The sequence below is a fragment of the Helianthus annuus genome, chromosome 17, assembly GCF_002127325.2.
Source record: "Helianthus annuus cultivar XRQ/B chromosome 17, HanXRQr2.0-SUNRISE, whole genome shotgun sequence".
Lineage (NCBI taxonomy): Eukaryota > Viridiplantae > Streptophyta > Magnoliopsida > Asterales > Asteraceae > Helianthus > Helianthus annuus.
The window spans coordinates 121,077,750-121,097,961 of NC_035449.2; the positions used below are offsets into that span (position 1 = coordinate 121,077,750).

General features: G+C 37.5%; 1 protein-coding gene across 1 annotated transcript; it reads left to right on the forward strand.

Moving 5' to 3' along the window:
- The first annotated feature begins 1,903 nt into the window (after positions 1-1,903).
- Positions 1,904-7,733, forward strand: LOC118488890. Its single transcript, XM_035986304.1, has 3 exons — positions 1,904-2,021; positions 6,665-7,260; positions 7,345-7,733. The coding sequence occupies exons 1-3, from the start codon at positions 1,904-1,906 to the stop codon at positions 7,699-7,701; spliced, it is 1,071 nt and encodes a 356-aa protein (XP_035842197.1). The 3' UTR covers positions 7,702-7,733.
- Positions 7,734-20,212: the final 12,479 nt, after the last annotated feature.

A 20,212-nucleotide genomic window follows, 5' to 3' on the forward strand; every position in this document is an offset into this window, starting at 1 on the left:
TTGCTGATCAATGTTATTTTTACATTGGTTATAACATTATTTGGGTTTTGATCGAAAACGATACAACCATTTCTCTCTTCGTTAGATATCTGCCATGGTTTGAGACTCCGGAATAACCGTGCTACTCCCACACCATTACTACCATAACTCGATGATTAATATTAAAACTTGAATGATGCATGCTATCATGCTAATTATCTTCACTTCTAATAGCCTTTAAGATTGATAATTTTCCTTATCCCATATTTGAATGTTTTAGGATAAACAAAACAAATGGTGTTTGGGGTTAAGTTTTGAAAATAGATTATGCGTTTTGAATAATCAGAATCAGATAATTAATAATTAACTGTAACAAAACATGATGTTGAAAGATAGTGTTTGGATTTGATTATGTTGCTTAATATCACAATAATCAGATAATATGAGTGTTTGGCAAATATATATTTAAAAAAATAAACAAATGAAAATCCTTTCCTAATGCAAATAATCAATTTTTGGAAAACTGCGTTTTGTTGCAGTAGGGGGGAGCTGCTTTTGGAAAACCGTTTTGTAACTTTTTAAACGCAAATAATCAATTTTTTTTAATTTTTTACCCAGACATTCAAATCTGATTATTTACGATTTCAAAACTCAATAATATAAAAATCTCAGATAAGGGGGTGTTTGGGGTTGAGTTTTGAAAATAGATTATGCGTTTTGAATAATCAGAATCAGATAATTAGCTGTAACAAAACGTGCTGCAGAAATATAGTGTTTGGATTTGATTATGTTGTTTGATATCACAATAATCAGATAATCAACATTGTTTGGATTTGATTATGTTGTTTGATATCACAATAATCTGATAATCAACTATTTGAGTGTTTGGCAAGTATATTTATTTTAAAAAAATAAATAAGTGAAAACGTAAAAAATCAGTTTTTGGATTATCACGTTTTCCTGCAGCAAGGGGTGATCTACTTATGGATTATCACGTTTTGAACTCTACAAAACGTAAAAAATCACTTTTTATTAATTTTTTACCAAACACTCAAAATAGATTTTTTGCGATTTCAAAACACAATAATCAAATAATCAGGTTGAAAACGCAATTCCAAACACCCCCTAAAACTCAACCCCAAACACCCATAGAGTGAAAAACATGTGAATCTTAGATGCTTAAGGTTAATTGTGTCACGTGAATTGAAGATTCAACAATCATGTGTTGACTAGCATGTTTTTTTCCCATGGCCTAGTGACCATGGTACCACTCTAGATTTCTCACCCCTTAGTTTGGTAGTTATAATTTCAAACCAAATAACCAATGCACGAATAAGAAATTATCATCATTTATTGGCTAGGACTAGCCATGTGTTGGTTACTTATCAGGTTTAGAATGGTCTTCTAAAAGTGTCTATTGTTAAAAAAAATAATAATAAAGGAGTCACATTTTTATGCTAAGTACACTAACACAAAACATTTCAATTAAAGTCAAATATCGTATAGCATGGTAGAGCTTGTGCAACTGATGGCTACGAAACTTGACTAGTATTATAAAAAAGATTATTAAATCAACAGAATGAAGATGGAATTACTATTAAATCAAGGATAAAAGGTATAATCAATATAAGAGCAAAACAAAAACATAACTGATAAGTTGTGAATTTAGGATTTCTATATCTTTAAAACTAACCAATGGTGTCTCTGAGAATTCACGTACCCTGTTCGAGCTTGAAAAATGTGCCCATATGCTTTAACGATAAACACTATAATTACGAAAATGACAAAAATTGTAGTATTTGATAAACAATGCAATTATGATAATGACAAAATCATAGTATTCTAATGAGTTACATACCGTAATAACTAATAAGTTAATAGCTAACCGACGAACGGATCTTTTGAGTTCTGAATCTTCTGATCGATGTTCTTGTTCGCGTCTCTGATCGATGCTGCTCTTGTTCATGTCTCTGAATCTTCTGTTCGCAGCAGCCCAGGCCCAACGATTCAGCGAAGTTCTGATGAAGTGATGATGTTTGACTGTTCGTTACTTTGATGAGTTTGTTCGTCTCGTACTTTCAAATTCCAGGGTCCATGAAATTGTCGTTGTGTGTTATAATCTTTATTAAAATCATATTAGTATTGGGCCAATAAACCTAATGTGTAGTGGGCTAAATTATAAACCATCAAAAAGTGTATGATAATGGACCTATATTGGAATTGGTATGTGTTTACAATTTTTTTAAATAACATATATATATATATATATATATATATCAATTTAAAAAAAAAAAACTCGTGCCCCTCGAAATCACGGGCCTTATGCGGAAGTCCTCCCCGCACACCATCATAGCCGGCTGGTGTGCGTGAAGCGTGATATGATTTTATTAATATTTTAAGTCTGTTTTACGCATTAGTAAAGTTTTAAATTTATAAAACACGATATTGTACTAACACTAAACACACACTATGACAAGTGCACCCATCGCGAGCGTAGTATAGTGTTGGTAAGATACCGAGGTCGTCCAAGGACACAAGAGCTTTTAATACCGGTTTATCGTCAACGTCTAATCGATCTAGATTTTTTATAAAAGTTTTTAAACATGAAAATAAATCTGAAAATTAAAAAGATAAATAAATGAAAGACAAATAGACAAGATAGAATCACTTGGATCCAATTCATCTTTAATGTACCCTTTGATGATTTTCGCACTTTCGAACTTTTTAAAAGATTATCTTAGTTATAGTAGTAAACCCCTCTTTTGAAGGTGACGTTACCCTCAACCCAGTGGTTTGAGTCAGCAGGGATACATTCCCAAAGGGTCGGAATATTGAAAGATAATTAAATAAGTTTTAAAGCGAAAAGTGGTAGGCCTCTCTTTTGAAGGTGACGTTACCCTCGGCTAAGTGGTTTGAGTCAGCAAGGATACAATCCCAAGAAGTCGGTTTAAAGTTTTAATAGTAGTTTACATATGTGGGGTTCGAGCTATTCGCACCTCCGCCATCCAATACCTTTGGGGCATTAAAGGAGGTCCTAGTAAGCTTGATCCAAGTCCTCGCATGATCTATACACTGAATGAGACAAGAACTTTACCAAACCACCCTTCTAACCCCCTTCCAAGTAGTTAACGTGCTTTATATAGACCGTAAAGAAACGAATGAGCAAATCAATGACATCATGAAGAAATGGTAAAGAAAATTCACTTTAAACATAAGTAACCAGTCATTAAAGTCATAATTCATACCCAATTAAAAAGTGTCGAAAGATTAAAAATCAAAAGTAGTACATTATAGACTTGTCTTCACCAAGTGATGTAAGAGATTAGCCAATCATGGCCTTTTATTGACAAGAACTCTTACTATCAATCTTGGATCCCGAGACTACTACACACTATAAAGACGAAAGATGGATGATGGTGGTGGGTGTTGGTGTTGTAGTGGTGGCAAAGTGAGAGAGAAGTGGTTTGCCAAGAGATGCCTTTGAAGTGAACCAAGCACCCCTATTTATAGTCAGAACAGTACCCCAGCCACGGCCCCGTGTCCAGTGGGCACGGCCCGTGGCCAGCTTCTTCTCTTCTTTCATTAATTGCAGCTGTCAACAGAGGGCCCCACACGACCCCGTGGCTTCTGGACACGGCCCCGTGGTCAACTCTTTGCTGTACTATCAAGATTCTGCAAATCTGAGAGTTGACCACGCCCCATGGTGAGTTGGGCACGGCCCGATGGTGGGCGTAGAAGCTTTTGTAGGTTTTGTCTTGATGTGTAAGGTCTGACCATGGCCCATGCCTGGCTGGGCACGGCCCCGTGGTCAGCTTCTGTTTTCTTGTTTTTGTCTTAGGAGATGCTGCCGAGGGGTCGGGCATGTCACGTTATTGCTTCTTCTTGTATTTTTGTTGGTTTTTGGCTGCTTATTTGTCCCTTTTATTCTTTTAAGCTCATTTGGTCCTATAAATTCAAAAGGAAGAAAGAAATGTGTTTTTTCCAACATTAGTACTAAAAAGGGTTGGTTTTATACCTTTATTGATGTAATTTATATGTTGCATTTTGTACACATCAAATACCCCCACACTTGAATCTTTGCTTGTCCTCAAGCAAAACTCTTTAAATGTGGCTTACACGCCCAAATGGAATAGGTAGAGAAGAAGTTTTTGTGGCTTATCTTGAGTTTCGGGAATCCAAGATCTTTATTTAACATTGTTTTTATTTTATTTACAATTCTATTCGTCATGATTTATTTAGAAAAACTTGTTAAGAAAAACAAAGGATCTTTATCAACTGCAACTATCGATGTCGAGATTGTTTTGTTGATTCAGCTATAAAAAATTGTTGCTTTGGAAGAGATATGTTAAAACAAAAAGAGTATGGCAGGAAGAAGGTTTAGGATCTACTTCGGCAGAAAGCTCTTTGGATAGAATCCGTGAAAATAGAATCCTGTGATTGGACTCCGGCGTGAGAAGAAGTAAGGGGTTTTCAGGAGTTAATAAGCTTATGAGAATAAGATAGTACAATTTTAGAGAGAGAGAGGGAGAGAGTAATGGGTGGAGTACCTTTTGAGTTGTGAGGAGACTCCTTTATATAGCAGAGTTCTCAGCCTTGGGAAGCTTCCTTGACAGCTCATCTTCTATAAGGGGCAAGTCTTATCCTCTAAGGTGTTGCTTGTGTGGATGGCCTTCCCTCTTTGGTGAAGGTCTGAATTGTGAGCCTCAATGTTACTTTTACACATTTTGGTTAAAGTCCCATCAGTTTGCTTTGGAACCTCGAGACTTGTTGAGTATACAGTAAATGAGCTTCCAGCTCTACTGAGTGGGAGCTTTTGGGCACCCACGTCATTATCCCCCCGAGTCATAAGTATCTATGGTGTAAGCATAGGTACTTATGACTCAATGATTTCTCTGTCTAGAGGCTTAACTGATTTGGAGTATGTGCCTTAAATTTTTTAGTCTTTCAAACAGAGGTATTTTGGATCATGCGAAGGAGCTATAAACCCCTTTATCTAGTTTATCGTTGTGGGATATTTACTATGGCAGCTTCGATGATTGTGTTAGAAGTTGTTAGATAAATATGGGGAAGCTAGCAACTAGGAGCAATTTTCCACCTGGTTTTGTAGCCAGAAGCTTGTAGCTATGAGCTACTAGCATGGAGTTATTCAGGTGTGAAAAGTGTTTTTTAAAAGTTCCTATGTTTTGTCCTTGTAGCTTTTGTACCTTCGTTGTCCTTATCTACACATACCACTTGCATGTGCAAGTTGCATTGGACGATTGTGTAGGATCGTGATCTGACCTGAATTAGTCGTTCAGAGGAGCTTTACTCTGTTTCAGGTGCGGAAAACAAGAAACAAAGCTAGAAACAGCTGATTCTTCACTTTAACTACTGATTGTATTGATTGGAACGCAATTACACTCAGTCTTCACACCGGCAGCAATTCGGCATGGAAATCGTACAACTCTTCTACTGATTTCGCTCAAGAACACATATATATACTGATGTGATTTCGCCCCAACATACACAGGGCATCAGGAGCGAAATCAGCTGATGTGATTTCGCTCGAAATCACCTGACTGACACTATGAGCGAAATCAGCATGCTAAACTCTATACTCTTCCTATTTTCTCGTAAAACGTGCCCTAATCTATACAATGCAATCTAAGACTCGATATAAGACGAAGTCGACAGATGTAGTGCACCAACAGACTCCCCCTCAGATGTTGACGAGTCGTCCATCGAGTCTTTGACAATATCATGTCTTCACTTCTTCGGTCTTGATCAGTCTCTGGGCTTCTCTCTCTCTATCTTTCATCAACATACTCCCCTTTAGCAATTTCTACTTGAATATCTTCAGACTCCCCCTCTCGATTTGCTGGCATTTCTTTGTTCTTCAACAACATCTGCTTCAGGATCTTTGTCTGACTTTCACAAGTCCAAGATTGTTTCCTGGATTTAACTTTGTCCACATAATCGAAATCTGGCTCACTTAACATATAAGTTGTTAGGCCCTGAAGTGTGAGACTGACGCATCAAATTAACACAACGGGTTATGGTTACGAACTGGGCTTTACCGGGTTAGTTTATATTAGGTTGTGGACCTTTATAGGTCATTTGGGACAAGCTTTAGGCCATGTGGGCCAAGCAGGTCCAAGGGGAGCCCATGTAGGGAAGTGGGCTTGACTTGGTATATAAACAAGTTTTCTACTTGTTTTAGGGTTTGAACTGTTAGAACTTTATTGTTACAGATTTCCTAGAGAGAGAGCTAGAGAATTCGATTTGGTTGTGAACACTTGTACCAGACGGTTTTGCTTTTCAAGTAATAGAATCGTGTGCAAGTGTTTAAAGGTGATTCGGTTTTGTTCTTGCTTTTCATATTTTTCGATTTATCTTGAATCATCTTGTGATTGGATTCCGCACTCTCACAAGATTAGGTTTGATATCATTGAAAGATCCGGTTTACGGGACTTACAAGTGGTATCAGAGCCTTTAGAACCTGTTTCTAGGCTCGGTTTGATATCAAAATATTCAAGATATTCGTTGTTTTTGGTTTGGTGTTCTTCGCGTTCTTCGGTGTTCTTCATTGTGTTCATCCGAATTTTATTGAAAATTCCTATATTTTGGATTTTGATTTGTTTTGAAAGTTGTTACTAGACAAACGATTTTTTTAAATCTTTTTAATATTCGGTATTATCTTTCCAAGCTTATCAAAATCCCAAATTTTCGAAATTGATATTTGACTTTGGAAAGTTTCAACTGGTCTCGGTCCCATCATCTCCACGATCTCGGGATTCTGGTTTTCCAACTTTCATTATCAGAAAGCTAATTCCAAGTCGCAACCTCCAAGGTCTCGACTCATCATTCTTGTGTCGCAACAAATCTGCAAGATCTCGAGTCCTCTTATTCAAGTCGCAACCGAATTCAAGTCGCTACCTGCATCTGTCATCACCTTCAGCAGGTTTCGAGTCCTTCTTCTCCACCGACAACGAGTCGCAACCGACATCAATTCTGAGGTCTCGACTCCAACTGTTATCACCATTGTCTCGACTCATCAAGTATCGATATCTTCACTGGTCTCGACACAACTCACTGCCGTTCTCGACTCATCAACATTCCAGTCGCAACCATTGTCTCGACTCGCACCGTATCCGACTCGCAATCTCGAGTCGCAACCGCGGTTTCTACTTGCAACTCAGTTTCGACATCATCTGCTGGTTATCATCGTTCACCATCTTCATCCTTCACGGTCTCGAGTACGAAAGCATATCCTTCACGGTCTCGATTCCCTTCGATCAACAGGTCTGCTTCCGACTCGCAACGTCTACATCTTTACATCTACCAACGTCTGACTCGCAATCATCTTTTGTGGTTTCGACATTACAGCATCTTGAGTCGCAACCGTCGTTCCGAGTCGCAACCGTCAAAACCTGCAACTCATCAACTCCGGTCTCGAGTCACTCTCTGACTCGCAACCACGGTTCCGAGTCCAACCGTTTCGACTCGCAACCATTGATTTCGAGTTCCTGTCGCAATCTCAGCCTCTCGTTCCATCATCATCTCTGCAACTATCTTCTTCCCGTCTCCGACAAACTTTTCCGATCACTCACCTCTGATCGTACATCATTCACCACCTTTGTCCGCCGTCATCATTCTCCGTTCTTCGTTCATCTTCGTCTCCGTTCATACTCCAACCACCGTAGTCTCACAACCGTTCACCTTCATCGTCTTGCTCGTCTATAGATTTGGCGGTTACAGATTGATATTAGAGTTCCGTTGGGTCTTTTTTGTAACGAAGAAGAACAGTTGGTTCTTTTTGTTTGAATTAGTTTTTAATTTTAGTAATAATAATTATAATAATCATAACATAATCATTTAGTAATTATTACATGATCATTGATTTTTAATAATAATAATAATAAATAGTTTTCTTATATATTAATTAAAAAAATTAATAAATAAAAAAAGGGTTGTTTGGTGGTGAATTCGGTTTGACAGGCTTTGAGGTGCGGTTCAGAAAGGGGGCTCGATTCGCGTGCAAAGGGTTTTGAGTGAGCGAGTACACGAGTTCTTGTTTGGTTTGTGTTTTGAGGAGAAGAACAAACGTATCAACCACCCGCTGAAATCATGGCATTAGTTTTTCACAAACCCGTGGTTCAAGAAATGACTGTTGAAGATACACTTTCGGTTTTCTGTACTCCTGAGTGTAGACAAAGAGTTGAAGTTTATAGAATACACAACGCTGAGCTAATTCAAGATTATCAGAATATCAAAAATAAAAACTTTTCTTTATCAAAAAACGAAAAACTTTATAAAGAAAAGATTGAAGCTCAGCGAAAAGACATCATCAAACTAAAGGATGATGTGAGTGTAAAAACAGCTCATTTCCTAGAAGCTCAAGAAAAGGTATGCATTTTAACTAAGGAACTGGAAGATATTAGAAACAGATATCAAATTAATGAACTTAATATCAAGAAGTTTGAGTCTTCCAGTAAACTAGTTAAAAACCTATGTGATCAACAACTCGCATACAAAGAAAAGAAAGGGCGTGGTTTGGGTTACAATCAGACTCCTCCTCCGTATAATGATAATTACACTTATCTACCAATGACTGAGGAGGAGATGATGAACGAGAGTAAAATGACTTATGGTTCGAAAAACAACAAGTCGTTTGTTCATGACAGACATGTTGAGCCACAAAAGTCTACTCCATTGAATTTTGTTCCCAAAGGCACAATTGATCCTAATGTTTCATCTTCATGTGCAGATGATAGCTCTGAAGTAAAGTGTGGTGATGTTCATGGGAGTGAACCGGTCATTATTTCAAATGTTTCTGAATCATATTTTGAACCATATTCTGAACCAACTGAGTCTGACATTGCTTTTACTCGTTCTTTGTTTGCGTCGTTTTCAGCTTATGTTTCGTCTTGTGAGCCTGTTGTTTTGGGCAAAACTGATAATGTTTGTGTTGATAATTTGAACAATAAGTGTGGTGATGATTGTTTTTCAGCTAATGTGTGTGATCCTAACGTTTCTAATGTTTCAGTTCATGAAAGTGTTACAGGTGAGGTCCCTCAGGACGCATTCAGTGAAACCACTGAAACGACTTCTCAAGAAAATCAAGAGTATCCTGATTCTTCTTCTGAATCTGTCTCAGTGGGTGTCCCTAATGTTGAATCGAGTGGGACCCCATTGGAAACAGTAGCTGAAAGTAAACCACAAGTAGATTCACATGATACGTGTGTTGATGAAACATGTGTTGATGAAACTTCTACATCTTCTGAAATTAAAACTGAACCAGATTTTTCAAAAGAAGAAGCGGTCACATTAACTGAAAAGTCACAAGAAAATGTTTCTAAAAGGGAAATTAAAACAGAAACTGAATCGTCTTTTCAAAATGATCCTGTTGAAATTATAAAAGACGAAAAACATCATCCGTCTGAATCTCATGATTGTGCTAGTTCTGATCAACAGGTACAGAAGAACTCAGAAAAGGCACATGGAACACAGGCAACGCAAGCTCGGTCATCTAGACCCACCAAATTAGCTACTGCTGCTAGCTGTCAGAATATCCACACATTGAAACGACAGACATGTTTCAACTGTGGAATTCCTGGACACATTGCTAGAAATTGTGTTCATCGTCCAAAAGTGCAACGAAATGCCAACACTCACTCGTGTGCTGATGTTTGTGAGCCGGTTCACAACAAGCGGAATGAGTCAAAACAAGCAGATCAAAGTCGGGGGTATGCGAAGTCTGCTTATCAAGGACAATCACGATCTCATAAGGCTCGTGACAAGGTGATTGAAAGCTCCAATAAGGGAGAAAAGAGGAAAAATGGTGCTCAGAGCAACAAGACTTCTGCAAACAACAAATACAAGCACCCCAATTTGTCTTCGTCTAAGAGAAATGTGCAGGCACATCCAGCGCAAAAAGGACCGGTTTGTCCTTCAGGACCTGCTAGAGCGAATCAAGCGGCTCAAAACGTCTTTCCGGTGAAAAGACAAACTTGCTACAACTGTGGCATTGCGGGTCACATTGCAAGAAACTGCACTAATCGTCCCTACGTACTCTATTATATGCAAAATCAGAGGGTTACATCAAAGGATAACTACCATTCCAAGCCGATGAAGGTATCTTCACCTAAGGCAATGAAGAATGTGAATCCCACGGTTAAACCTTCTGATGGGGATTGGAACGCTGCCAAAAACAAACGCAAAGCTGTTCAGGAACAAAAACAAAAATTTGTTTCCAAAACTAACAAACCTGAAACAGCTAAAGTTGCTCAACTGAAGGCAACAAATACGTTTGTTAAACCGAAACAAATATGGAAACCTAAATTTAAAGCATCAACGTCTCCAATCCTTGAGACAAAAGGGAACTTGTGTTTGAAAGAAGTGTCTTACTTTGATGCTTCAGGAAATCCCAGGACCACGATGGCCTGGGTACCCATGTCTTACTAATCTCCTTACTTTTCAGGAACAACCAAGGAGGAGCTGTTGACAATCTCTGGAATGTTGATAGCGGTTGTTCCAGAGATAAAACGGGTAACATTTCACTGTTGCAAAAAGTTCAAATTTTTTTTACAGATGATGTGTTTCCTTTGGAGGAGATAAACGAAGTAAGAAATGATCAGCAAAAGGTACCGTTTAAATTCAGTACTTTGATTTGAATTTGATTAGTCTTCAATCTGATGATAGAACGGTTAAACAAAAATATTTTTCTCTCTTTTTCTTAGTTTATAACTTTGTATATAAAGTGTCCTTTCTCTAAATGGTAAATTTGCGCAAAAATCCAAGATTTATGCACAAATTTAGGGGGAGAGAGAGACATATATAGAGTTTAGGGGGAGAAAACTCAGAAAAGAAAAATACAAAAAGAGTTTGCTGTATATATGTATTGCGTTGATAGGGGGAGAAAATGAGAAAAATACAAAAACATTAGAAAAATGAAAAAGTCAAAAAGAAAAATTGCATGATATGGGAAGTGAAATAAATGTTCGTGTTAAAGGGTTTTGACTAACACATGTAAGGTGCCATAGCTGAAAAGACTAGGATCTACTGCGATATGTCGATAGGCTTGACGCTCAACATGATAAAAGATACTGAGTGATATAAACATAACGAACTATGTATCATGTGGGTAACATACCAACGGCGTATGATTTTATGGTCTTAAATCCGGCGTTGATAGATAGCCAACATCTGAGGTTTCGGGTCTTTATATTGTTGAATCATCCGAGGATATTTTGGTTGTCCTTCTGCTTAGAACTAAAATTGTACATGACCCCAGGAAAGAAAGTCACTTGGAATTAGCACATTTCTATTTGAATGTCTGTATGTTTTCCCGATACACACAATTTTGATCTGATTCTGAAATCTTCTCTGAAAAAGTCATGTACCTCCTCTGCTGCATCCAGATAAATGCTGACCTGGAGGTGCTAGGCAACGACAGCTTCTGCTGCATCCAGATACATGCTGACCTAGCTGTACGTTGTCGCACTATAGATCTAAACACCCGAAAGAGGCCCTCTAGTGCCCAAAAGAAACCCCAAGAAACCTATATCAAACTGAGAAAATCTCATTTGATTTGTATATTATATCATCTCTGCAAAAGATCTATTCTGTTCTCTTCTCAATCTAATTCCCAGTTAAGATTTCAGAAATCTGGATTGGACTTGTGAAATATGTGGTAGGGAAGATACTTGCATGATAGAGTGTGCTGTTTATATTTCCAGGATTTGATTAGTATTTATTTGGGTGTTCATTGTTAAGAAATCAAAACATGATAAAACAGATTATATGCAGACCTAGACACAGTCATGATATCTTAAAGGATGACATCAGTATACTCACCTGCTACGATGAATCGTTGTGCTTACCTTGATCGCGGGGTTATGCCTTGGAATGGGACACACGGGTATAATAGTATAATATTACCTTAAACATATCACGAAGTTGAAAAATTGAAAGTTGAGCGTTAAAGTTTAAGTGGACAAACATATTGGCAATCGCATAGACCAGTCTGATTAGGCTCGTACTGAAAAGTGTTCCTTAGTCTGCCTGAGAACGAGTTTTGATCCCATTGCAATTGTAATTGTATATTATGGTAGTTGTTTATATTTTGAATTTTTATTTGTTTTAGTTCTTAAAAATTAAAAATTAAAAAAAAAAATAGAAAAATTCAAAAAATACAAAAATAGTGTGTTTATTTGTTTCTCTTAAAATTAAAAATGTAACCGTCCTTGAAGATTTGACTGATCATCAAAAGTTAAAAGAATTTAAATTGTGAAATTTCATGTACCTAGTGTTCATGTGGTACTCTCCCTGTTGCATAAGAAATGTTTGCTTATGAGTTTGTGAGCATATGCAGAACTTGATTTCAATCAAGAACAGGGGTTGATGAAGAATGAGATGCTGTTAGTTGCTGAAGAAGCCCAAAGCGTCACAACAACAAGATGTACCTGAGTCAGAAGAATCGGATACGAGACGCCGTCTGACAGTGAAAGTACATTTGAAGAAGTACCATGAACCTGCTTGAAAGACAAAGACTGAAGAAGAAAAGAGCTGCTGAGAATCCTCCTCTCACATTCTTTTTGACATGATTTTCAAGCAAATGCTGATCAAGATCCTGATATGAAGCTAACCAAAATCTGAAGAAAGAGACCCAGTGCTGAGAGTTCAGAAGTCAAGAACTTCCACAACATCTGCAGCATAGCATCAACCATAGATTTCGTTGAAGACGTTGCTGAATTCAAGTTATGAAGACAATTTGATGGCATCAGTCTAGGGGGAGATTGTTAGGCCCTGAAGTGTGAGACTGACGCATCAAATTAACACAACGGGTTATGGTTACGAACTGGGCTTTACCGGGTTAGTTTATATTAGGTTGTGGACCTTTATAGGTCATTTGGGACAAGCTTTAGGCCATGTGGGCCAAGCAGGTCCAAGGGGAGCCCATGTAGGGAAGTGGGCTTGACTTGGTATATAAACAAGTTTTCTACTTGTTATAGGGTTTGAACTGTTGGAACTTTATTGTTACAGATTTCCTAGAGAGAGAGCTAGAGAATTCGATTTGGTTGTGAACACTTGTACCAGACGGTTTTGCTTTTCAAGTAATAGAATCGTGTGCAAGTGTTTAAAGGTGATTCGGTTTTGTTCTTGCTTTTCATATTTTTCGATTTATCTTGAATCATCTTGTGATTAGATTCCGCACTCTCACAAGATTAGGTTTGATATCATTGAAAGATCCGGTTTACGGGACTTACATAAGCTTTTCAGGATCGATCAGCCTGGCTCTTAAGAAGATTGTACCAAGATCGTTACTTGGCTCTCGTTCTGCTTACGATAGATAGCCTGACTCATACTTTGTCTTCAAAGTCTACAGGAATCAGAAACCTGGTTTTCTTCAATCAGAGTCCTCAGGTGTCGTAACCTGGCTATCGTTCAGCTTAGATCTCAGGATTGAATTAACCTGGTTCACCTTGACCTGCATAAACTCTACCTCAAAGTAAGATTTACATTTAACAATTTGAGAATAAACGTATGCACCAACAACAACTCCCTCTCATAAAACATTTCTCTATGATGAACCAATTGTTGATTTAAAAACACATATGATGTTCAAGACACACTCCCCCTCACAACAATGTCATCATGTTTAGCACTCGGAATTTTGAAAATTAGCTTTCCAACATCAGTTGTCGAAAATCTTTTTGACTTTTTCAAAAGTTTATGCTAAAACACACACAAAATCTTTTTGGATTTTCTTGAAAGAAAGTAACTGACACAAATTGTAGAATCAAGAAAATACAGAAATGAAATATTTACAAACAATATTTTTGTGAGTTTGTGTAAGAGGATCATATCAGTTTTTGAGACATGTCTCTAACACCGTTAAGCTGCGATTTCATTTTAAGTTCTAAACAATTCACTTAGATTGTCAGTATATTTGTCCTCTTAAATTTTCACACAAACTTCAAATTGATCCGAGATACGATGTTAATGTCTTAAACACTTGAACTTATTCGTGTGTCCCACTACTTGAATATACTCCCGTATCCAGATCCCAATATTCAGTCTTACAGGTGAGTATACCACAAATGATATCTGTCAGGGGATTAATTGCGAGGGCCGTGAGAGCTCAGGTCGATACTTCCGTATACGCAAAGAGATGACGGCTTCGACTTTTTGGTGTGTCCCCTTTAGAGGATCTTTTTTATTTCAACAGCAGCGACTATCAATTTTATTGTTTCATCAGCTTGCTGAGGGCGATGCTGTGTTTCAAGCATTTGCGGAAAGCATTATCCGGGGACTAGGTCAGAACTTCCATTCAGCAGAATCCTGGGATAATACCCAAGATATCACTGAGCATAAAGACCTAGTATCTCAGAATAAGGGACCTTTCAAACAAGATTTCAGGGGTTACCTATATATTCAAGATGTTGTTACCCACAGAATAATCAAGTTCGAATTTTTAGGTTTATATCTCATCATAATTTACTAAGTGTGTAAAAACCTACTGACACATCCCTAGTGAGATTGTTTATCACCTTTTAACTTTACATTTCTTTAGCATGTTGTGACAGCCTACTGATGTACTATCATTTCCTATTTTCACAACAAAACTCATTTTTGATTTTTATAATGTTTTTGGCTTTTTCAAATTTTCTAATGTTTTTGGCTTTTTCAAATTTTCTAATGTTTTTGGATTTTCTGAAAATTTCTATACCCCCCCTAAAATGCAAACACATTTCAAATGAAATTTGAAAACAAGACTAGACTCTTGACCCAATTGTAAACACAGAAAGCAAAATAAACTATACAGAAACTTGACAACCGACATCGAATCGCATCAATTCGCCATTCGCTAGGCATAAACAATCAGAACTCCCCCTTTCAACAAACTATTTTCTCATTTAGGTTTCAAAACACTTAAGTTTGTTTTAATCAAAAAGATCTTCCAGGAAAATAAGTTTGTTTTTACCACTTGTAGGATCCTCAATAATTGATATGGGGTTATGGTTCATCATCTTGTTCATCAATCACATATGTAGTAAATCAAGTACAACTTAATGTCCCTGATTTACCATTTGCAGTTCCGCAACCTCTGTACCACTTGTAAAAATACACACAATACTAACTGTAGGACTATTACGTCTACATAACCATTTTACCAATTGTAAGGTTAATCAAGAAGATGCCGATTCCTGCTTCTCACTTACCAACCTTGAAGCTCCGGCGTAGTCCTTTAATCTGTAAAAATTTCAACACATTTTCAATCTAGGTTGAATGACTACTTCACAAGCACACTTTTACAAGAATGATGCCGATTCCTGATCCACAATACAAACTTGGGATCTCCGGCGTAGTCCTAAGACTTCAAGGAAAACAAACTTCCATCCAAGTCTTTTCAGACTTGATGGTTTTCAATTCTTGTGCAGTAGGGTTATACGTTGCCTTTTTAGTTGCATAAAGATCTTTAACCCCCTTTGCTTTCCCATTCAACATTTTCCCAAAAATTTTCTTAACATTCCCATTGAATGTTTTCTCGACATCAAACTTAGTTTTCTCGGTGTAAAACTGATTCGAGATTTCAACTTTACCAACTTTCTGTTTAATCTCTTCAAACTTCAGTGATGGAAACTCTTCATCATTCACTGAAATTTTTACCTCAACTTGTGGCTTTTCTGGCTTTGAGGAACCAGATTCATCGCCGACTTTCTCTTCAACCTTTTTAACAACCCACACTTGGTTATCTATCTCTTTCTTTTTGTAAAAATTCTTTTTAGAACACTCACCAATCTCATAAGTCGAATTTTCAAAAATTTTAAATTTCTCGATTGGTGGTTCTACATCAACAACTTTTTCTTTCAATTTCTTAGAAACTCCCTGTTTTGTCTTGACATTTTTCGGACAGTTCCATACAATGTGACCAGCTTCATTGCACTTGTAACAGGTTCGAGTCTCTCTTGAATGCAACACTCCAGTTCCATTCTTCTTCTTTTCAGCAAGAAACTCCTGATTTGATTGTCTCCAGAACGGTTTCTTCTGTTCCTCTTTTGCATTTCCACCTGACACAAATTCTGTTTTTATTTTAGAATTTTTCATATTTTTATGATTTTCTGGTGGAATAAATCCTAAACCTTTCTTTTTGTAGCTACGATTTTGGTTAGGTTTCTTTTGAAAACCAGGACCAGAATTGTAACCCTTTTTCTTGTTTAGACGTTGTTGAACTCTTGAAGTGTATTTTTTAGGTTTTCCAGTAAGATTTAAATCTTTTATTTCAGAAATATTAATTTCTGTCATTTTGAAAACCTTTTTGATCATGTCAAAATGAACACTTCTTATTGGAAACTCTTTGTCAGAGTATAATTTGTCCGAATCATTTAAAGGGTATGCGACTTCAAATGTTTCATCATCTAAATTTTCTTTTGATAACAAAAATTCTTTACTATAAGACCGTTTAACCGACGACTTTGGACTGTTGACTGACGAATTTGACTCTCCAGACTCAGACTTTGACTCGGACTCCTCATCAGTATCCAACACCTGATCGACCACCTTTTTTATTAATTCAGACTCATGATCAGTGTCAGACGAGGTAAACATGACGTCAATGTTTTCTTGTAACTCATCAGTTGTGTCGGTTTTTAGCTTTATATTGACTGCTTTTTCAAGTCGCTCCTCATTTGGTTTTCTAGGAGAATACCCTTCCCAAATCGGAGGCGGACACTTATGATAGCTAACAGTCGGTTTCTTACCACTATCTTTCTTCTTTGGCTTGTCATCTTGAAAAGCTTCCATACCTGCAACAGTTGGATAAATTCTATCAATGAGATAATCAGAACTAGAATAACTTTGCAATAAATGTCTAATTCTCTCATTCTCAATTTTCTCTGTCTCCAACTCTTGCTTCCATTTAGCACTCTCTTCGATGTAAAAATTGATAGCTTTTTGCTTTGTCATCATAACAGCATTCATCATCGTTAGTGCTTGTTCTCTTTCTGAATTTGTCTTTTGGAGACCAGTTACTATTTTGTTCAAGACATCATAAGATTCTTTCACATAGTTGAGATTGAACAGCAACTGCTCCTTCTTCTTTTCATACTCAGCAATTATCTCATTCTTTGTTGCACATTCTTTGCAATCTTCAAGACAATTTTCGCAAGGCTTGACAACTTTAACAATCTTTTCAACTTCGATTTTTTTTCACTATTTCAACCACTTTTTCTGTCTCATTCACCTTCTCAGCTTCAGCAATCTCCTCAGCAACACTTTCAACTTTCTCATTCTGAACAACATCTTCAGTATTCCTTTGTTGTTGTTCTTTAGCAACCCATTTCTCTTTTAACTTCTCCATGCGATCTGCAAAATAGAAATGAAAACTTTCAGGAGACAGATGAGCTTTAGCAATATTGATATGTTTTTCTTCCTCATCATCACTGCTATCATCTGAAGGTGATTGATCAACCTGTACAGATTTTTCAGAACTAGTATCTGATAAACCAGAATCAGATGGTGTTTGATCAAAGACAACTTCTTTTTCTGAACTAACATCATTTTGAACACTCTCATCAGAACTCTGTGAACTTTCATCAGCACTTAATGAGCTTTCATCAGAAACAACAGACTCTTCATCCACACTCTTTACAGTCTCACCAATAGACTTCATCCACGTGGCAAACATGTCTGGTTCTCTGACAATTTTAGCGATGAAAGCTTTGAATTCTCCTTTTTCATCAATAAACATATCCCAGCTGAAGCCTTCAGGTAGTCTTTCATCATCTTGATCGACTAAACATGCTTTGCTTTCAGGTGATATGTAGTTGTTCCAGTTAAAATCCACCAAACATGCTCTCTTAGAATCTTCAATCTTTCTACCATGAGCCGTCTGTGAATCTTGTTGTTGACCAACTTGCTGATAAATCGCTTTCCGGTAATAATCGTCTTTTCCAAACGGATTCTGAGCACCACTAGCTTCCCTGTTTTTGCATTCCCGTTTGAAATGGCCTTTCTCCCTGCATCGAAAACAAGTAACTTTAAATTTATCAAAACCTAAAGTAGAAACATGAGCATCGAGAAAGTTATTTCTCCCAGTAATAAGCTTGAACTTTTTAGCTCGTCTGAGAACACTCGCTAGACACCATTTGATATCCATTAGTTCCATCTCTTCGACGTCTATCTGATCGTAATCCTCTTTGGTGAGCATAGGATTTCCGATCCGACCAGCAACAAGACCTTCATAAGATAGAAGTACAGAACCAAGTAAAGCCATGTGGTCCTTAGCAGTTTCTTCAGAAAAACTTTGACCCTCTGGAAGATTTAATGCAATGTTACATTGAATCACATAACCATTTCTAGTCTTTGTGCTCTGAGAATGAAAACTTGTATTTGACTCTTTCGGATTAACACTCGGAAATGATGAGAATCCACTGCTGCTTTTGTTTGAACCCTGATCAACCTTTTCTGTTGAATCCCCAACACTAAATGCAGTTTGAATTTTCGGACTTCTCTCAGCTTCTGGAACCGGAACACTACCTTTGTAGTACATCTTTACGTCCTGTTGACCACTCGGACTGTTCATCCTAGCGATCTTCTGCTGTTCCAAATCCTGACTCTCGATCTTTTCAATAAACTGAGAAATCGTTAGCCCATCATAAACACCCGTATTTTTCAAAATCATCAAATACGTACCGTACTCTTTCTGTGGTAACGCATCGGCTAACTTGTCTACCCACTCTTCACGATCTTTTGTAATACTCAACATCGACATTGATCGCACCAAGTGGCAGTAGCGTTCAATCAGCTTCTTCGTATCCTCTCCCGGTAGACTGCTAAACAGATCAAACTCTTTCTTGAGCAATGCCTTTTTGCTCTTTATCATGTTCTCACTACCCTCAAATTTAACACGAAGAGCATCCCAAATTGACTTTGAAGTCTTGTCATGCTGTAACAGAATGAAGATGTCTTCTTTGATATCTTGTTGAAGCAGACTGATCATCATTTTCTCAGCTTTGTACATAATCCGTTCTTGATCGGTAAACTCTGATAGATCTTTGATAACCTGCAAATCTGTTCGAGGCAACACATATTTCTTCAGTATACATTCCCAAGACCTTAGATGGTTTTCCTGAACCCAGTTCTCGAATATGTCTTTCCACCCGTAGTATTCTTCAATACTCATCAATTTAGGGGGCTTTTGGGTGGTTCCCGTCTCATTTTCCAAAGTCATGGCTTGAGCAATGGCAGTTGGAGCAGATGGAGTTGCAAACGCGTTGTAAAACTCTGTATCCATGATTCAATACATTGTTCAAAAACAGTGACTTTGGAGCGAAATTAAACCAAATTACAGTTTCGAGCGAAATCCCAATAACTACAGGAGCGAAATCACTGAATATGTCACCCAGGAGCGAAATCCCAATGTACTTTGGAGCAAAATTTCTATCAATTGTGTCACGTGAGCGAAATTAGCCTAACTTTAAAGCGAAATCAAATATTTTGAGCAGCTTGGAGCGAAATCAAGAAGTTACCCTGGAGCGAAATCTCAAGAATGATATCCCAGGAGCGAAATTAACCTGTAACTTGAGCGAAATCAGGACACCAAGACCGAAATCACAGAGTGTCCATACGAGCAAAATCAACTCGGAGTCAAATTTGGTCCATTTTTAGTCCAATTTTAGGTCTCAAACTTTCAGGGATTTGTTTATGTCCAAATATCTATAGTCTGTAAAATTTTGAGCGAATTTTAACCGTTAAATCTCGTTCTGGTGAAGAAAGAAGGTGTAGAAGTAAGAAAACTTGATGAAATCCACCTAATCTCTGCAGAACTCCTCCTCCTGAGCTGTGATACCACTTGTAGGATCGTGATCTGACCCGAATGAGTCGTTCAGAGGAGCTTTACTCTGTTTCAGGTGCAGAAAACAAGAAACAAAGCTAGAAACAGCTGATTCTTCACTTTAACTACTGATTGTATTGATTGGAACGCAATTACACTCAGTCTTCACACCGGAAGCACTTCGGCATGGAAATCGTACAACTCTTCTACTGATTTCGCTCAAGAACACATATATATACTGATGTGATTTCGCCCCAACATACACAGGGCATCAGGAGCGAAATCAGCTGATGTGATTTCGCTCGAAATCACTTGACTGACACCATGAGCGAAATCAGCATGCTAAACTCTATACTCTTCCTATTTTCTCGTAAAACGTGCCCTAATCTATACACTGCAATCTAAGACTCGATACAA